The 17,017-nt window shown below is 39.0% G+C and overlaps 1 protein-coding gene across 19 annotated transcripts in view; it reads left to right on the plus strand.

The window, feature by feature from the left end:
• Positions 1–17,017, plus strand: part of Nrxn3 (neurexin 3) — a 1,618,850-nt gene that overhangs the window by 1,592,629 nt on the left and 9,204 nt on the right. For 3 of the 19 annotated variants that reach the window (XR_013044430.1, XR_013044432.1, XR_013044431.1), the window contains one exon: positions 15,324–16,006. The exons of 15 other annotated variants lie outside the window; for them this stretch is intronic. Coding sequence is in view for 1 of the 4 variants with exons in the window: in XM_076551160.1 (XP_076407275.1) it covers positions 15,324–15,433 (110 nt within the window). In the remaining 3 variants the exon portion in view is untranslated. Of the gene's footprint in view, positions 1–15,323; positions 16,007–17,017 lie in introns of those variants that run through there. One more of the 19 variants, XM_076551160.1, reaches the window with a different exon arrangement.

Genomic DNA, 17,017 nt, shown 5'->3' on the forward strand with positions numbered 1-17,017 from the left:
ACCTTAGATTGAAGAGTCCAAAAAACCTCAAGTGTCTGAGCAGTAGCACAGAACAAAGGACAGCAGGGCAGAGTGTCCCAGAGCAATAAAAATTAGACACAATCAATACTTTCTTCTAAAAGCAGAAGCTGCTAGATGGAAATTTTGCCATTATTTACATAATGTGTATAGAACATAAAATGAAATAAATCTATGGCCGACTGTCCCCTTTGCCTTTCTCTTTGGGTCCATTGTTCCAAATGACTCCTCACAGAGGGTAATTTTCACAGTGGAGAATCAAAACACCTGCTCAGGTCTACATCCTATGCAGCTAAGGTAATAATATTAACCTCACACATCATTCCAGAATTCTCTTTAAAAAAATGGAATCAGCAACATTTTCTTAAGGTCCAACAAGGCAGAAATGCTGTGACATGCTTGTTAATATTAGGGGGAACAGTAACACTAATTTACTCGAAATGTTCTGCAATTGGTAGTACTAATTTTGGAGAGCAATTTTTTTTTGAGTTTATTAGCAACGACACTTATTTTCTTTAAGTCATTTTGTTTAAATAGTATGTAACTTTGGTTTTACAGTCTGAAAAAATAGGCAAAAGCGAATTTAAATCATTTACTTGAAGCCATATAAAAGCGAGACTGCCTTCAAGTGTGGCTTCTTATTTTTGTGTCTTCTTCAGCAAGGTCGAGAGAGCTTGTTTTCTAGAAGCTTTGCTTGTTAGTGGGATGTATAACCTGTGGGGAAAGACCCAGCAGCATCCAATTCTACTTATCTGCCTGGCTTCTCTGAAAATGTATTGAACAGATATTTCCATCTCCTCCTTGTCTGCGAGGTTTTCCTTTGGGCAACAAATCATGCCGGTTACTGCTTTATGGAGTCATTGTTTTTACCACTAACAGCCCTTGGATGTCGTTTTCTTTAAAAGTATCAGAGAGAGGTTTTCTCTGGAGACTTCCACCTTGGTAAGCCCTTCCTTTGGGTTTTCTCTCCTTCTAAGCCGTTCTTCAAGACTGTGGGATAATCAAATCTCTAAAATGGAGGCATTTTTTAACCGTTAACTCCACATGCATCTTTCTGTCTCGATTTGTGCCCACCTGCCAATTTCACAGGGCACATTGTGCACCGCCTTTGTTTAGTTGCTTGTTTCCCTGTATGCAACTCCACAGGAAAAGTTGTCATAAAGTGCCCCCCGTCAATGAATTTCACCCTCTTGCTCAAGAGAGTGAGGGCATTCCTAGCTATGTATATACTATACATGCTTTATACAGTATATCATTTATTTAAAAAAACATCACAAGTGGCCTAAGCATGACCAGTTCTAGATTCTGCAATTTTATAAACACAATACTTACTTGCCCTTTTAAGCTTTAAGTTAAAACCGAGTACAGTTTGGAATGAGGTTAAAAGTATGGACTGTGAGTGAGTGAGTGAGTGTGTGTGTGTGTGTGTGTGTGTGTGTGTGTGTGTGTGTGTGTGATGTAACACTGGGAGAAACATTACTATCTAGGATTACTAGGTAACAGGAATGAAGCTAAGGACCAGGCTTCTCACTGGCAAAGAATACATGTGAACAAAAAGAGCTTGTTCTTAAGAGAGAGAGAGAGAGTCTAAGTGGGTTTCAGAATTTTGCCATGCTGACTTTCTTAATTAAATATGCTACAATTACTAGAAAGGAGATCTTGAATGTTTCCCAAACTTTCTTTTTCCTACACTACCTCATATGGTCATTGTATGTAGCATTAAACTTTAAAAATCAAGTCACATATTTACTAAATTTGCACACACTCCATGGGATTGTGCTTACCTGGGAGAAATGTCCTTGGAGATCCACTGAGGAAAGATGACTGTTGTTTGAATGAAGAGATATTAAAAGTGACCAGATGGCTCTGGCACTTTCGTTTCCAGGAATGCCTGTGTTAGGCTAGGGAAATGATGGCTTAGTGCATAGAGTGCTTGCCATAGCCACATGCAGATCTGAGTTTGATCCTGAGAATCCACGTCAAAATGCTGGCAGTGTGGTAATGCTTGTAATACCAGCACTGGGCAGGCACAAACATGTGAATCCCTGGGGCTCTCTGGCTAGCCAGCCTAGCTGAATAAGCAAGCCCAGGGTCACTAAAAGACCCCTGTTCCAGAAAACCAATGTGGATGATACCTAAGAAAAACTGCCAGAGGCTAAGTTCTAGCTTCCACATACCCATGCACACAAGTACACATATGTACACACTTACTGAAAAAAAAGATGCCTATATCTAATATAAATGTATATCCATGATGCCTATAGGTGGCATTTCCTTGTCCTGACTCTGTGCCTTTCTGAGAGACATAATGGGCTTAGAGGTATGAGGGTGTCACAGTTGGGAGCCATTTCCCATGCCTTCTGTACTTCTTGATAGTGTGCTAGCAACTATATATACTCAACATGTTCAAAAAAACAATTTTCGTAATGTCCTACAATGATTAGTGGAGCCTACCTGTTTGTGCTTGTCAAGAGACAAAATTACAACAAACTTCAAGGTGAGATTTATTGGCCATGTCTATAATTCTAGCATCAAGTAGCACCTCATGGCACAAAATGTGATGAGTGTTCCCATGAGATGAGTTGGAGCGGCTTTGGAGGGGAAAGTGATGAAGAGAGCAGAAACGGGGAGCAGAAAGCAAAGCTGTCATTTGAAAGTTACATCTCTTACAGGGTTGTAGAGGAAGAGAATTCCTTACCGTGCTGGCTCAAGAAAATTGGGCCTTTTATAACTGACAGTTGTAGCTTTTCTTTAAGGAAAGTGGCCTACATTCGAGTTCATTTTGATCACATAGTACTTAGCACAAGTGACTCCCCTTCCTCATGGTTTGTTCTTTTCTCCTGGGACCTAGTTCAGGATCATTCCATAACAACGCCACTCCATAAGCTTGTTGAACCATGTTGAGTTAACATGCCGAATAAAATACTAGAAAATAAACAGAAGTGATGCTTTCTTCCAACAGTTGGTTTATGGTGATTTTCAGATCTTTTTATATAGTCATTGATGGGTTAGGCTATGGTATGAAACATAATCAGATAGGACAGAAACATCCAAAGAGCACTGAGAATTTTATCACAGAAGAAACCAAGCAACTCAAACTCACATTATCTCAATGGTTACTTACTTGACAACCAAAGCTTTCACCATGATAATCCCAGAATAGAGAGAATATCAAAAAATACTTATTGTTTGTTCCTACATTTTAGGTATTAAACACTATTAGACAACTTTTGTTATGATGGTGTGATAAGACAATTATTACCCTTGCCATGTTTTTGGAAGTGTGTTCTATATCTCGTATCCCATTTAAGTCCATTGTCAGTGAGGCTTATATGCACTTTACAAACAAAACGCTTATGATTAATGCCAGGCTTCAAAAGTTGATCATAGCTGATATTAGTCTAGCGAGTACTAAAGGTTGGTTCTCTGTTTTTACCATCATCAACTAAGGTTATGATGTGTCCTTTCCAGATTAAAAGAGTAAATATAATCAGGGATTTATGGCATTGTTCCTAAAAGTGGATGTTGCAGAAAAATCTCTTAGAAGTTTTTAAAGCTGCAGCTTTTAGACTTTCTCTGTCATCCTGTCTCCACTGCCTTTCCCAGAAAGATTGACTTAGTGTGGGCCAGGTGACCCCCAGACTATGGGACAAAGTCAATCTCCAGAGCCCCTCTGGGTAGCAATTCTCAATTATGCTGTTGTGACTCCTAAGGTACAAAAGTGTGGAATAAATCTGCAGTGAACCTAGGACCTCACCCTGTGGAACTTTTTGTATCTAAGATTACCTTGTCTATACTTTGCAATTCTCACACAGAATGAATATATTTTTAGAACATAAAACAAAAAAAATACTCACCATTTGTTTGAAAGTGGCATTGTAGTTTCATTGAAGACTTATAAGGCCATGCTAAGTTATAACTATCCAGTTCCTTAGTTGTGTTATCCTGAAAAAATAATTTAGCTTATTGATGCCCAGATTCACTGATATCTAGGATACAATTTTAATGCTAAAATAAATCATTTATACTTATTATTACAATATCTGGCAGAGTCAATTGTCAATTCTATTAAGAATATTTTTATCTGGAAGTCTTAGCATTGATTAATGTTTTAATTAAATGATTGAAATTTATATTTTTTTCTCATATGTTAAAGGAAATCACTATGGCAGCCATTTTCTTGTTCATATTTTTTTGCCCCTAAACACCTTTCTAACTAATCTTGAGACCTATGTTTTTTTGTCATTTTTAATAACTAAGAACTTTCTTAAACTTCCTTCCTGATTTGTAGTATCTTAGATTAAAAAAAAATAACATAATAAGCTAAGATATGTGTCTTGCCCATGTGAGCCTCTTTGCAGTCTCTTCATAGAACAAGTACTTGAAGCTGAAACTAGATGTAGTCAAACCCATAAAGTCATAGTACATCCTTTAATGTCAAGTGCATAGGTCTTGGGCAAGCTTTTCATTTTCTTTTTGTGGTGCTAATTTCCACTCACTAAGAAAGCACGTGGGTCTAATTGATTTTATGATCACTGCGTTCCTTGCCATGAAGATAGATTTCAGGGTAAATGAGAAGATGAGTTTTATTGTACTATGTTGTCAAGTTCAATTATTTAGCGAATTCAGGGCCCTAGCCAGGCGGTGGTAGCTCATGCCTTTAATCCCAGCACTCCAGCACTCTGGAAGCAGAGGTAGGCAGATCTCTGAGTTTGAGGCCAGCCTGGTCTACAAAATGAGTTCCAGGAAATCCAGGGCTACATAGAGAAACACTGTCTCAGTAAAAAGATAGATAGATAGATAGATAGATAGATAGATAGATAGATAGATAGATAGATAGATAGATAAAGAAAAATTTAAAAATCCAGGATCCTACAAAGGGAAGGCAACACATTGGCAATGTCTAGCTACTATCACGCAGAGAAATAACAATAAAAACATGGCCCAAATTCTGGTCGTAAGGGCATAATAGATCAGTTCTATAGAAAAGCAGAAGCTATGTAAGCCTTTTGAATAATTCATTACTCCATAAACATAATTCTGAAGTATCATGGCACCAGTAAATGTCCCACTGCTGCTTGGTTCTGCTTTCAGGAGCTGCAAGCCCTCAGCAGGCAAGGCTAACAAAGCCTGTTTTCACCACCCTGATCACCATCTCTCCAGTAATAATTCGTTTGGCCCAGTATTTCCATTGCCTGAAGAAAATCATCAGTGTTAGGCAGCTCCACATCTACATACTATGTTATTATATCTTTATATTACAAATTACACCAAGGGAGAAAGAGCAAAACACAGCATGATCTTGCTGCAAAGGAGATCCTGAGCTTTTATTACCCACCCGTCTCAGCTCATGAAACTGAAGAGAAGCTGTAAAGTGTTAAAAATCCATATTTCAGATGGATTTTTAAGCTACTTGTAGATGGGAAGGTCCAGTTAGCAGAACTCAAGGAAGTTCCTTCTGGCTTAGAGAAGAGAAACAATACACAGATAGCAATGCCTCAATCATTTGTTTTTAAAACATCAACTCACTACCTTTTGTGGACAAAGACCATGCTAAAAGTTACAAAACGCTTTGCAATAAAAGTCAGTGGTCTCCCCAGGAAAGGGATATTCAGGCTGCTGGAAGTATCATTCCCCATGTCAGCATGATTTTCTGAGTTATACTATGTGCCTATGACTGAACTAGGAAGAGTCCATAAGGATACAAAGTCTCTGCTCTCATAAAATGTGTGTGTGAGAGAGACAGAGAACAGGTCTATGTATCTGGATGAAGATGCTTGTGGAGGCCATAAGAGGGTCCTGTGGAGGCACAGGCAATTTTGAGCCTCCTTATATGGGTACAAGGAATCAGGCTTGGGCCCTCTGCAAGAGCAAGGGCTCTTAGTTGCTGAGCTGTCATTTTAGCCCTTCACCTTATTGGGGGGCGGGGGCAGGAGCTTTCTGTGAACTTGGAACTCACTCACAGATTGACTACACTGCTTTGTCCACAAGCACCAGGAATCACCCTGGTTTTGCTACCCCAGTACTGAGATTATAGTTGCCTAACCTGGCATACAGCTTTTTACATGGATGCTGGGGATTTGAAGTCAGGCCCTCTTGCTTGTTCTACGACCACTTTCCTAACCGAGTCATCTCTCTGACCCCAGTTTTCCTATCTCTTTAAAAACGCATGTGAGGTGCTATCATACAGTGGTTTTGATTTGCTTTTTGCTAATGATTAATAATGTTGACCATCTTTATTTTTTGTTGGACATTTTTACGGCTTGGAGGAAGTGCTTATTCATGTCCTTTACCCACTTTCAATTGATATATTTGCCTTCACACTACTAATCATGTAAGTTCTTTACAAACCTTAGCATATTAACTCTTTAGAAATATGGTTATCATTTTTGTCAGTCAGTGGGTTGTCTTTTCAATCTGTTGTTTTCTTTACTGTGCAAGAGTATTCCCAATAAATCATATCATTTTTGAGGGTCACTCTGGAACTCCATAGGGGAAATGTACTTTAGGAAGTTAAAAGTGGAAATGGGGCTGGAGAGATGGTCCAGTGGTTAAGAGCACTGGGTGCTCTTCCAGAGGACCTGGGTTCAATTCCCAGCATCCACAGGGCAGCTCACAACTGCATTTAAATCTAGTCCCAGGGATCTGACACCTCCTGGCTTCTGTGGACATCAGGCACACATTGGATGCACAGGCATACGTGGAGGCAAAACGCCCATGCACATAAAAATTACTAAGTAGTCTTTCATTTTTTAAAGTGGAAATAGTAAGTTATCATAGAAATCAAACAATGGGTTAGGTTCACTTATACTACATGGGATGAAGGAGTGACACTGAAGAAAAATGGGCATTTTTTAACACAGTTTTTTTATTGACTCTTTGGGTATTTCATGTCATGCACCCCAATCCCATTCATTCCCAGTCCCAACCTGTCTGCCCTCCACCTTGTAGCCTCCCTACAAAATGAAAAAAACACAACTCCCTTCGCCCCTCCATTTTACCTGCCTCTCCATCACGTATTCACCAGTAACAGTGGTATTGGGAGCTGTGGTGTGTCTCGCATTAGACTGTTTTTCCAAAACAGCTCTACTTACAAATGTTAGTTGTCATGAGTCATTGGTCTGATTCAAGGCCTCCGGCTTCTAGTACACCATCAATACTGGACCTTCACCAAAACTCCTCTCAGAGATCCTTCTGCTGCCCCAGTCATGGAGATCCTGTGATTCTGCCAGACAGGTCCCTTTGCTCACTGGAGCAGGTCAGAGAAGTAGATGGTGGGGCGGGTCAACTCAAAACCCTGGATGTGGGCCTGGGTAGTAGCTGAATTGGTCAGCCTGGGCCTCTGTAGGAACCTCTCATTCAGGCAATGGGCAGCATCAGCTCTCCTGCACCCATGATCGGAGCCAGCTCTCCCATTCCCCCACCACCGGGGCCAGCTCTCCTGGGCCCCTACCATTGGACCAACTTTCCTGCACCCATGCCTTGGGAGCCAGCTCCCCCGGGACCCTACCATCAAGCCAGATTTCCATGCCACTACCAGTACCACATTGCAGCCTGTGAGGGCCAGGGAGGACCAGCTCTCCCAGTGCTAGGGTCACATCTGTCCTGTGCCCAGGCCACCTGCGCCAGCTCTCCCCATGTCACTGGGGCCAACTGTCCAACTACAACGTAACCAGAGGCTGGGTTGCAGCCTTCTGGGTGCCCGCTCCCACTTCCTTCGGTGGCACGCAGGCCTCAAAAGTAGACAAAAAGTTAAGAGGTGTAACCCCAAAGGTCATCCGGAGCTTCAAGGAGCCTCTTAGTTGTTGAAGTTGAAATATCGGGTAGGCAAGTGGATATGGCAAGTTGGAATTCTGAGCAGAGTTTTAAATTAAAAAGTACCACCTTTCCTATGGTGTGTGAAGCTAAGGGTCTGGACTGGATCACTGGGAAAATTAAGAAACCCAAAGTATGTTGTTATTTTTTCACCTCTCTGACCAAATCCTTTAGAAAATCAGCCTAAGAGGAAGTGGATTTGCTTTGGCTCCTGGCCTCAGAGCTCTGTCTCTTGTCCTCAGCGCTATTGCATCCGGGCCTGTTGTGAGGCAGGCATCAGGAGGCATAGCACACCACAGCAAACGCTGTTAGCTCATTGGGAACAAGCACTAGGGCTAAGTCTAGGACCGGCTAAGAACTGGTTAGAGGGGCAAGACCAGGGCAGAGGATGACAGACAGTGCTACCTTGAACTATTAGAGCTGGAGAGAGACAACATTTCATTCATTCGTTCTTGACTAGCACAAGGTGATTTCTTTAACTCTTGATAAAATGGGTATTTTATCTCACCAACAATGCTATTAGAAAGGAATAAAAAGCCATATGCATCCATAAACCCTAAAATCCACACAGAAGCAAGACCAGGGAGAAGAGAGAGGCGGCCAGCTTCCCAGCTTAGAGTCCCTTCTCACTTGATTTTTCTCCCTTTTCACTTGATGAGGATCTTGCTTCCTGACTAAAGAAACCAATGTCGGAGAAATGGCATTTTCAGCTGTTTCCCACCCTTTTAAATCTTAGCAAGCCATTCTACCTTTGCATTTCAGCTCAGCAAAATATATTTTAAATATGTCTATATTAAACAGATTAAAAATAGAAGAGAAGCATAAAAAAGTCAACCTGTGCATCAAGGAGCTCATATTTATCCTGGGTGAAGAAAAAACTCATATACACTAATACTCAATTAGCACTAAAACAAAACAACAATAGCAAAAAATAAGAAAATGAATGCTTGGCCATTTTTAAATGGGTTTTTCTCATGTGTGCATCTTAACTGGTATTAAACACTCGAAGCTACTTCCCCAACCTTCATTCTTTATGTTCTCGTTTTATCTCACATTTCCAGCATTGGTCAGGATTTGTTTCTGAAGGGTGTGGTTAAATTCCCCTCTTTGGTTTCATCTCTCTTTATGTCTTTAACAACACCAGGTCTCTGTCTGCACAGATTGATAGAGAAAGGACCAGAGTCTTCCAGGTCTGTTCTCTTGCTACACAATAAATATATTCTGATGGAGATATATCTAATTACAACCTCTCCAGAGCTTGTTTCTAAACTATAAGAGTATAGTAAAGTAACTATAAAATTGCATGTGTAGCAGGAATCTTAGAATGTTTTATTAATAACATCAAACCTGGAGCCAGGTATTGGGGTGAATGCTAGAAGATCAGAGAAGCAGAACAAGCCACAGCTTCCTCACCTTGCCAGTTCCTCAGCTGATCCTGTTTCCTCAGGCTGGAAGCCTCTGAGTCTTCATCCGAATGGGTCTCAGTTGAACTGCTGCTCAAAAGCCTGAAAGCTTAACCAGCTAAAAACTTCTAGTTTCTGGTCTTCATGACTTATATACCTTTCCGCTTTCTGCCATTACTTTCTGGGATTAAAGGCATGTGTCACCACAACTGCCTGTTTTCAGCATGGCCTTGAACTCACAGAGATCTAGAGGGATTTCTGCCTCTGGAATGCTAGGATTAAAGGCGTGTGCTACCACTGTCTAACCTCTATATTTAATATTGTGGCTGTTCTGTCTCTGACCCCAGGTAAGTTTATTAGAGTGTACAATATATTGGGGAACACAATGCCACTACATACATGTATCAATAACATATACTCAACATTTAAAGATAAATGAATTAAGCACTAAGAAGGTATGCTGCTTGGCATGGTGACCCACAACTTTAATCCCAGCACTCGGGAGGCAGAGGCAGGTAGATCTCTGTGAGTTTGAGGCCAGGACAGTGAGTTCCATGGCAGCCAGGGCTGTTACAGAGAGGAACCCTGTCCCACCCCCACAAAAAAGATTAACACTACTAAAAGAGTTAGAAACAGGTTTGGGAAGAGTCATCATGTCTGTTAGAGTCAGGGTTTGAAATTGAAGTAGACTTGTTTGTTATTGAAGTAAACATTCCAAGGATCACATTGGAAAGAGTGTTGATCTTGATTGCCTGAGACTCAGCTTCCTCTGTTTTATATGCTGCTGCTACCAGTCTTTGAAGACAATGATAGGAAACATATGCAAAGCCCTTTAGAATTTATAAGAACTTTCACATTAAGAATCTCATTACTTGTGCAAATCTACTCTGTGAAGTGGACTAATTGAGCAGACACCATAATCTTTGCATCATACATAAGGAAATAGACTCAACAGCATAAAGGAATTTGTTGAATGACTAATAACATAGTCTGCAGTACAACTAAGGCTAATCTTTAAGGTCTCCTGACTCAATCTCTATTTTCTATATGAGGGTCCAAGCATAAATTGAGGCATATCAGTGATACAAACATCAATGCCTTTATGGAATTATGGAGGCTAGGGTAAGGGCAAGGAGGTAAGCAATTCAAATTATCCAAATAAGAATTTGAATAATTATTGTTTTATTGGGAGTGAAAATAAATGTAAATGAGAAGACACTATCTTTGCCCTCAAATTGTTTAGGATCTAGGTGAAATATGTAAGAAAACAAATGAAGTTTACTAGAACACTGGGTTAATAGAAATCTATTCAGGATACATTATGGTCATAAGGATAGAGACTATGGGATAAACCCAAAGACACACATTAAAACATAGATGAATATAATTCTTACTTTAAGATCCTCGCCTGCTGTATCTAAACATTAGCTACTATCTTACCAATTTTTAGAACCTAATAACATGTTCTGTAATACCTTGTCCATTCTTATCTATTCTCTTAAGTAGGAAAATGAATGTGTAGTGAACATGAGATCGTTAGCCCCAAAATGCAGTTCTAATCATTAGATTTGATGATGTCTGCACTCTCTTTTCTATCTCAAATATTTAGTCTTTCTCTCTTCCTATCTACTATAATCAAGAATGTAAACTGAGTCTAGGAACAAATAATGCGTGAGCTTTTTTGTTCAGCATTAAAAATAAAATACTAAGCATTTTTATTTAGAAACAAGTGTCATGTATACAGAGAGTTTTGTCATGATGTGCCTGGGGATGAAGCTATGACAAGTCAATGTGTAGAAAGCCTTACACTGTCACAAAGATTGAAGCCCCACTCACATTCTTAGGATCCCACATCTGTGTAAAGCCAACATTTTCGTTCTGTGCAAAAGTGTAGTTCAGAATTGAGTCATTGCTTCACACACAAGAATCCTCCCCTTCTTATAGACACCCAAAATCAATCATTCAATAATATATCTGTATATTCATAGGAGGGATAGACATGGAGGCTTTCTTTATAAGTCTACTGCAACTATCTTGAAAATCTTCTTTAAATATGCGATCTCTCAACTCCTGAGCTATAAGTTTTAATGCTTACAGTGAAACTCTTGAGACAGGGTCCCTCTTCAACTCTCTCCAATATTATGAGTGGGAAAATTAAATACTTACTGAAATGCAATGTCATTCATTTGAACTTTGGTTCTTTATCTTCTCATGTGGAAGAAAGAGAACTCAGTAGATGCCATAACTGGCTGATCAGACTTCTCTCAGAGATCAGGCCTCAATTTCAGTCTCCTGAGACTGAACAAGCAGTTTCTGAAGGAACCACAAACAAAGGGCAATTAATCACTGGTGCTCCTGACAACAGGGACAAGGGAGATAGGATGCACCAAGAATGGGCCACTGAGCCAACCCCCACAGCCAGCGTGTACTAGGCCATCCAGCCTCCACAGCAGCTCAAGGACAAAGCCTGGGATTTGTCCAGGCTTGTCAAAATTGGAAAAGCTGTGGCCTTAATCAACCCCTGACTAGCCCTAACCACTTAGAACATACTAATATGATTGCCACTTGCTTAAGCCAAACCTATCTAAAATGACCTAACTAGTCTAGGAACTCCTCTTAGCCGTGCTTAAAAGGGGCCCATATGTCCCTCTTAGGGGTCTTTGCCGTTTTGCCTTTGTGTGGTTTGGCAGGCCCCAGCATGCTGGAATAAAAATGTTCTGGTTAATTGCATATGTGGATGGTGGTCTTTTGTGACACTTCTCCAGGACCCTAACAGAAGATGTCTTCTAGAAGGAGAACCTGCTCCCAAGGTAGGTGGGGCTTGTACCTAAGTTACCTGAGTATATCCTTCAGCTTCTCCAGCCCCACCTCCATCCAATAGTTTAGAAACATATGCCTTCAGCTCAAGAGAGCTTTCCACAATGAACTCTGACCTGTGAAACTCCATCACACAGTACTTTTTGTAAGCATTATATTTTTACATCTAGATGGGCTATTAGGACATGCTGGGATAAAAATTGTTGCAAAAGAATATGTCAATTTAAATCAAATTACTATATTATTTGTTCTCCAAGGCAAATATAACTGAAACACATTATTAACATTTAGTACAACCATAAATACATAACATGTACTTGTTGAAAATATAAAAGTAGTGTAGATAGATAATGAACAATAAAAATTAAACTATGAACATGACTATGACTATGAACACGACTGTGAACAATTTATTTTGTGTATTCCATTAGAGGTCAAAACAGTTTTGCATTTAGATAAGAATGACTAACTTGTATTGTAAAAAGTGATATGCTCTCTACATCCAAGTTGTGTTGGCTTCATTTCAAACTGTGGCTTCCGTGGATTTAATATCTATATCTATATTTGTATATAGATATATATTTTTTTATTTATAAAGTGGTGACCTTAAATTTTAGCATGTTCAATTGTCCAAACCAGTGATTTGTGGAAACAAAGTGGTGTCCTACTTGTAAGAGTTTTGAAACAGGCAATTTGAAAATAGGTAAATTACTCCACAGAAACCTTAGCAGACTCAAATTGCTGATATATTCCTGAAAGCACCACCCATTATCCTGGAATCTGAGTGACTCAGACAGATCTCATTCTTCAGCTTTTGCACTTAGACAAGCTTTGTTTCTTGCTTTCAATAGTCACATGTGAAATCAAAACTAGCCTATGTAAATATTACCAAAAGAATTCTTATGCAAGTCATTTGATGTCCTTATAACCAGTCACCTTAGCACTTCCAATATTTTTTCAAAAAGTAAAATTTACTGCTAAAACTTTCTTGGTCAAAAGCTCAACCAAATGACAACAAGGGTTTTTCTTTTATTATAATATTGGGATTGTCTTTCTTCCACATTAAAACATTCCAGCTGCACTTTGTGAAGTTCAGGAAATAATGATTAACATTATTAAACCAGAGACTAAAAATCTTGGTACGGACTGACCCATGGGGACACATTACTACAATTCTGTTTAAAATAAAATAATAAAAGGGGCGTCTCATAGTGGGCAGAAGTTGGCCTCATTTTCAAAATTCATTTGATTTGTTAAAGTCACCCAAAGGGGTTCTTTGAAGTAGTTGGAATTGGCTGTCAGAACCAAGCGCTCTCAAGTGTCTTGCCTTTGGGGTTCGCCTACCCGGGTTTCCCAGTCCTTGGTTGAACATTAAAGTTCTCACAGGGATATAATGATGATTATAACTTTAGTAACCTCTTCCAGTAGGGGCTGAGGCCATTTCTAAATTCCTCTTTCTTTGTGTCCTTTATGTAGTATCTTTCTCTCAACGCTTCTACACACACCACACAAATACATGTGCACACACATGTAAGACATTCACATGCTCTTGTCTACTTTCCTCAATGTAGATCAGGTGTAATGTTTTGTCTCTTAAATTAGTCTCCATAAAACTGACACCATCTCCTTATGCATAATGCATCCTGATCATTGATGTTTATAGACACTGATGCTGATGATGTCTTCCTTGGAGCAGAGCAAAGTTTTGACATTATTACTAAATGAAACATCAGGTATTCTTTCACTCACTAGGATGATTTGAACATCCTATTGTAAGCCATGTACTCTGTCAGTTTAAAAAGAAAAAAAAAACAAAAACAAAAACAACAAGACTACTCATGAAATAATGTTACCTATTGTCTCCTGGTACATCTTATGAAACACACCTTCTCAGACAAGTCTCCAGAAACACAGCTTGGGAGCTGCTACACTTTATTCCAATTCCTGTCACTACAGGCTTCACTACACACACACACACACACACACACACACACACACACACACACACACACACTACACACCTTACACTTGACATTCAGAAGTCCTGTGATGTGTTTCACCCCTACTGGAAAAGCATGAAACAAAACTCAGTTCCTTTCTCCCACCCCAAATTGGTTTTTGTCTTGCCAATCTCTGTACCTAACCCAGCTCTTTGTTCTGTTCTTCTATTTTCCCTAAATGCAACTTACTTTAAGCATGTGTTAACTTGATTGATATATATATCCCGACCATTCAGGGGTAATAGAAAATATCTGCTTTCTCTGTTAAACGTCTCCTTAGGACGTACATCCAGACTGCACGCCCTTTTTATTTTTTTAGAGAAACAAAATCTAAATACAACTTTCAAAGAAAAATCTGAATTTGTTTTCAATTTTGGCTGTCACAAAAAGGGGAATCAATTATGCAAATCTAAAACAAACAAATAAAAACCAGCAAAACCCAACAATATGGATATAATGCCGTGTCCCCTGACTGCTCTGTCTGTGCCTTCTCAGCGTGTGCATCTGGTTGTTCATCTCTTTAAAAAAATCTTTTATTTTTGTTATTTTCTCCCTTCTTGTTTGGAAATTAAATGTTTCTGTATTATATATATCTATATATATATTAATGTATTTCTTTTTAATTGCTAAATCTTATCTTTAGACTTGGTTTTATCCCAAATGACAAGAAAAAAAAAGTTATGAATTGTTTTCTGAAGTTTTTTTTTTTTCCCACTCTTTCTTTAAATATGGAACAACTTCAACTGCAGAACCCACATCCACATCTTTTAGATAAGCCAGTCTCATTGGCAGTAATACAGATCATGGGTGGCTTGTGGAAAGTGGATGATACCATTTGGAACATACCATTTCTGTAGAGAGGAGTCTTTAGCAGCCTAGTACATGGGCTCTCTGCTCAGCATTACTTCTCACCACCTCTGTGCATCTCTCAACGCCCAGCTGTAGATGGGGCTGTGTGGCTGCCGGTGAAGTTGTTCAACCGGAATGCATAACTCTAGTCTCCTTAATTTTGCTTTTAATCTTTTGATCTTATTAGTAATATTATTTCATGTACTTTGTCTGTTTGGAGTAGGAGAAAAAAAGTTTAAGTGTTTTTTATGATTTGACAATCTTATGATGAAACTGTAATGATTTTGGAGTAATTGCATGTTGAAGAAGTTGCAGCTTAGGGTGTGTGAGATTGTCAGTGTTAGAGTTCTGTTCTTGATTTCCATAGATGGGCATGTGTAGGCTCATTTGTTTTTGTATATTGCCCATCCCTTCCTTACAGCCAGAAGCTCTAATGCAGCTAGATCACTCCGTGCCGCCCTTACATGGACATGGCGACTCACTTACACATTTACTCCCGTCATCGTCATCTCCTGTGTAGTGCACTCGTAGACACGACCCCCCCCTTTTCCGCATCCTCCCTTCCCATACTCCCCCTTTCTTTAGCATTGTTAAAATTTACGTGCTGTCATCCATTCCCCCAAATTAAGGAACATCTAAAATTTGTCAAAAAAAGATAATAGAAAACTAAATATATATCTGAAAACTTACAATGAAGAAATTCATTCAAAACCCTCTAGATGCATAGATTTTTTTAAAAGACAAATTATAAAATTTTTTTTTCATTTTCAATCATACCAATCAGAATTATTTTAAATTTAAAATCAATGCCCTCCTCAGTCCCCCCCAAAAGTAAAAATTGTTAAAGTGCAGATTTTTTTTCTTTTCATGTTACGTGGTGTGAATGTATGTGTTGTTGCCTCCCTGTATCATCCTCTGTTGTAAATTATTATATTTGAAAAATTAGACATTTTGCTCAAAAGTTTTTAAGAAATGACAACAACAACAACAACAAAAAGCAAGTTACAAGAATGTGGCAATTCTATTTGTCCGAGAGCATTCTTACACAACTTTCTTTTGTAAATTTTTCTTTCATGCCAAAAAACATGCGGGCAATTTGTTGATGTAAGTTGACTATAAATTAATATGGTATGCTTTTCTGTTATAATTTCAATTATTTTGCCTATGTTGAAATATTCTCTCTCTCTCTCTTTCTCTCTCTCTCTCTCTCTCTCTCTCTCTCTCTCTCTCTCTCTCTCTCTCTCTCTCTCTCAACCAAAACAGCTTCTATATTTTTATTTTCCTTTGCTTTGTGTTCTTATGTTGTGAATGCCTTGCTGGTATCCTTTGCTATCCTGCTTGATTTACTTTGGCAATGCCATTGATTTTATTTTTTTCTTTATGATTTTGAAAATTATATTGAGTGTTTTATTTTACTTGGGCCTTTTTGCTTAATTTTCACTGTTCTGATTTGTGCTGAATTGCATCCCATAACCAATAGGAATTCTACTGTTAGTTAAAGAAGATATACACCTAGTCTTTATTCACCTAAAGAAGTCTAGTCTCTGCCTGAACTTAGTTTTAACCACTAACTTTAAAGTCTTTCCAGGATTGGTTATTCTAAAGTGGGGTGTTAAAATTGGCTACAGCCTATGGGAGGCCTATACCCCAGAAGAAAAAAAATGACTTGAGTTTCTTCCAACTCAAGTTGGTAATTCATCTTTAATTTAATTCCTTAGATGATATTCAGAGAAAGCAGTCCTTTATTTTATTTTTTTTCAGCGAAGGGCAAATAAGGTACTCTCAAGTGACTACAGTAGAATGGTTCTCCAGGATTAAGCTATCATCTTCACCACAGGCTACAAAATCAATTTTATTCATCAAGAATCCCAGGTGTTTACAATGTTCTGCTATGATAATGATGCCTTCTGAAGTATACAAACAAATCCTGGCCAAAACACATTGCATCATGCACACATAGAGAGAAGGCTCAAGCATCGCCCCCCTCTCTTCTCCTCACCTCTTTACCTTTCCTCTCCTTTGTCTCCTTTCCCACTCCCCTGCCCCCTTCGTATTCATCATGAAGGATTTAAACAGGTAAGCTTCCTAGGGAGCTTATGATTGTTTCAGGAAGAC

This window comes from Peromyscus maniculatus, chromosome 14 (assembly GCF_049852395.1).
Source record: "Peromyscus maniculatus bairdii isolate BWxNUB_F1_BW_parent chromosome 14, HU_Pman_BW_mat_3.1, whole genome shotgun sequence".
Lineage (NCBI taxonomy): Eukaryota > Metazoa > Chordata > Mammalia > Rodentia > Cricetidae > Peromyscus > Peromyscus maniculatus.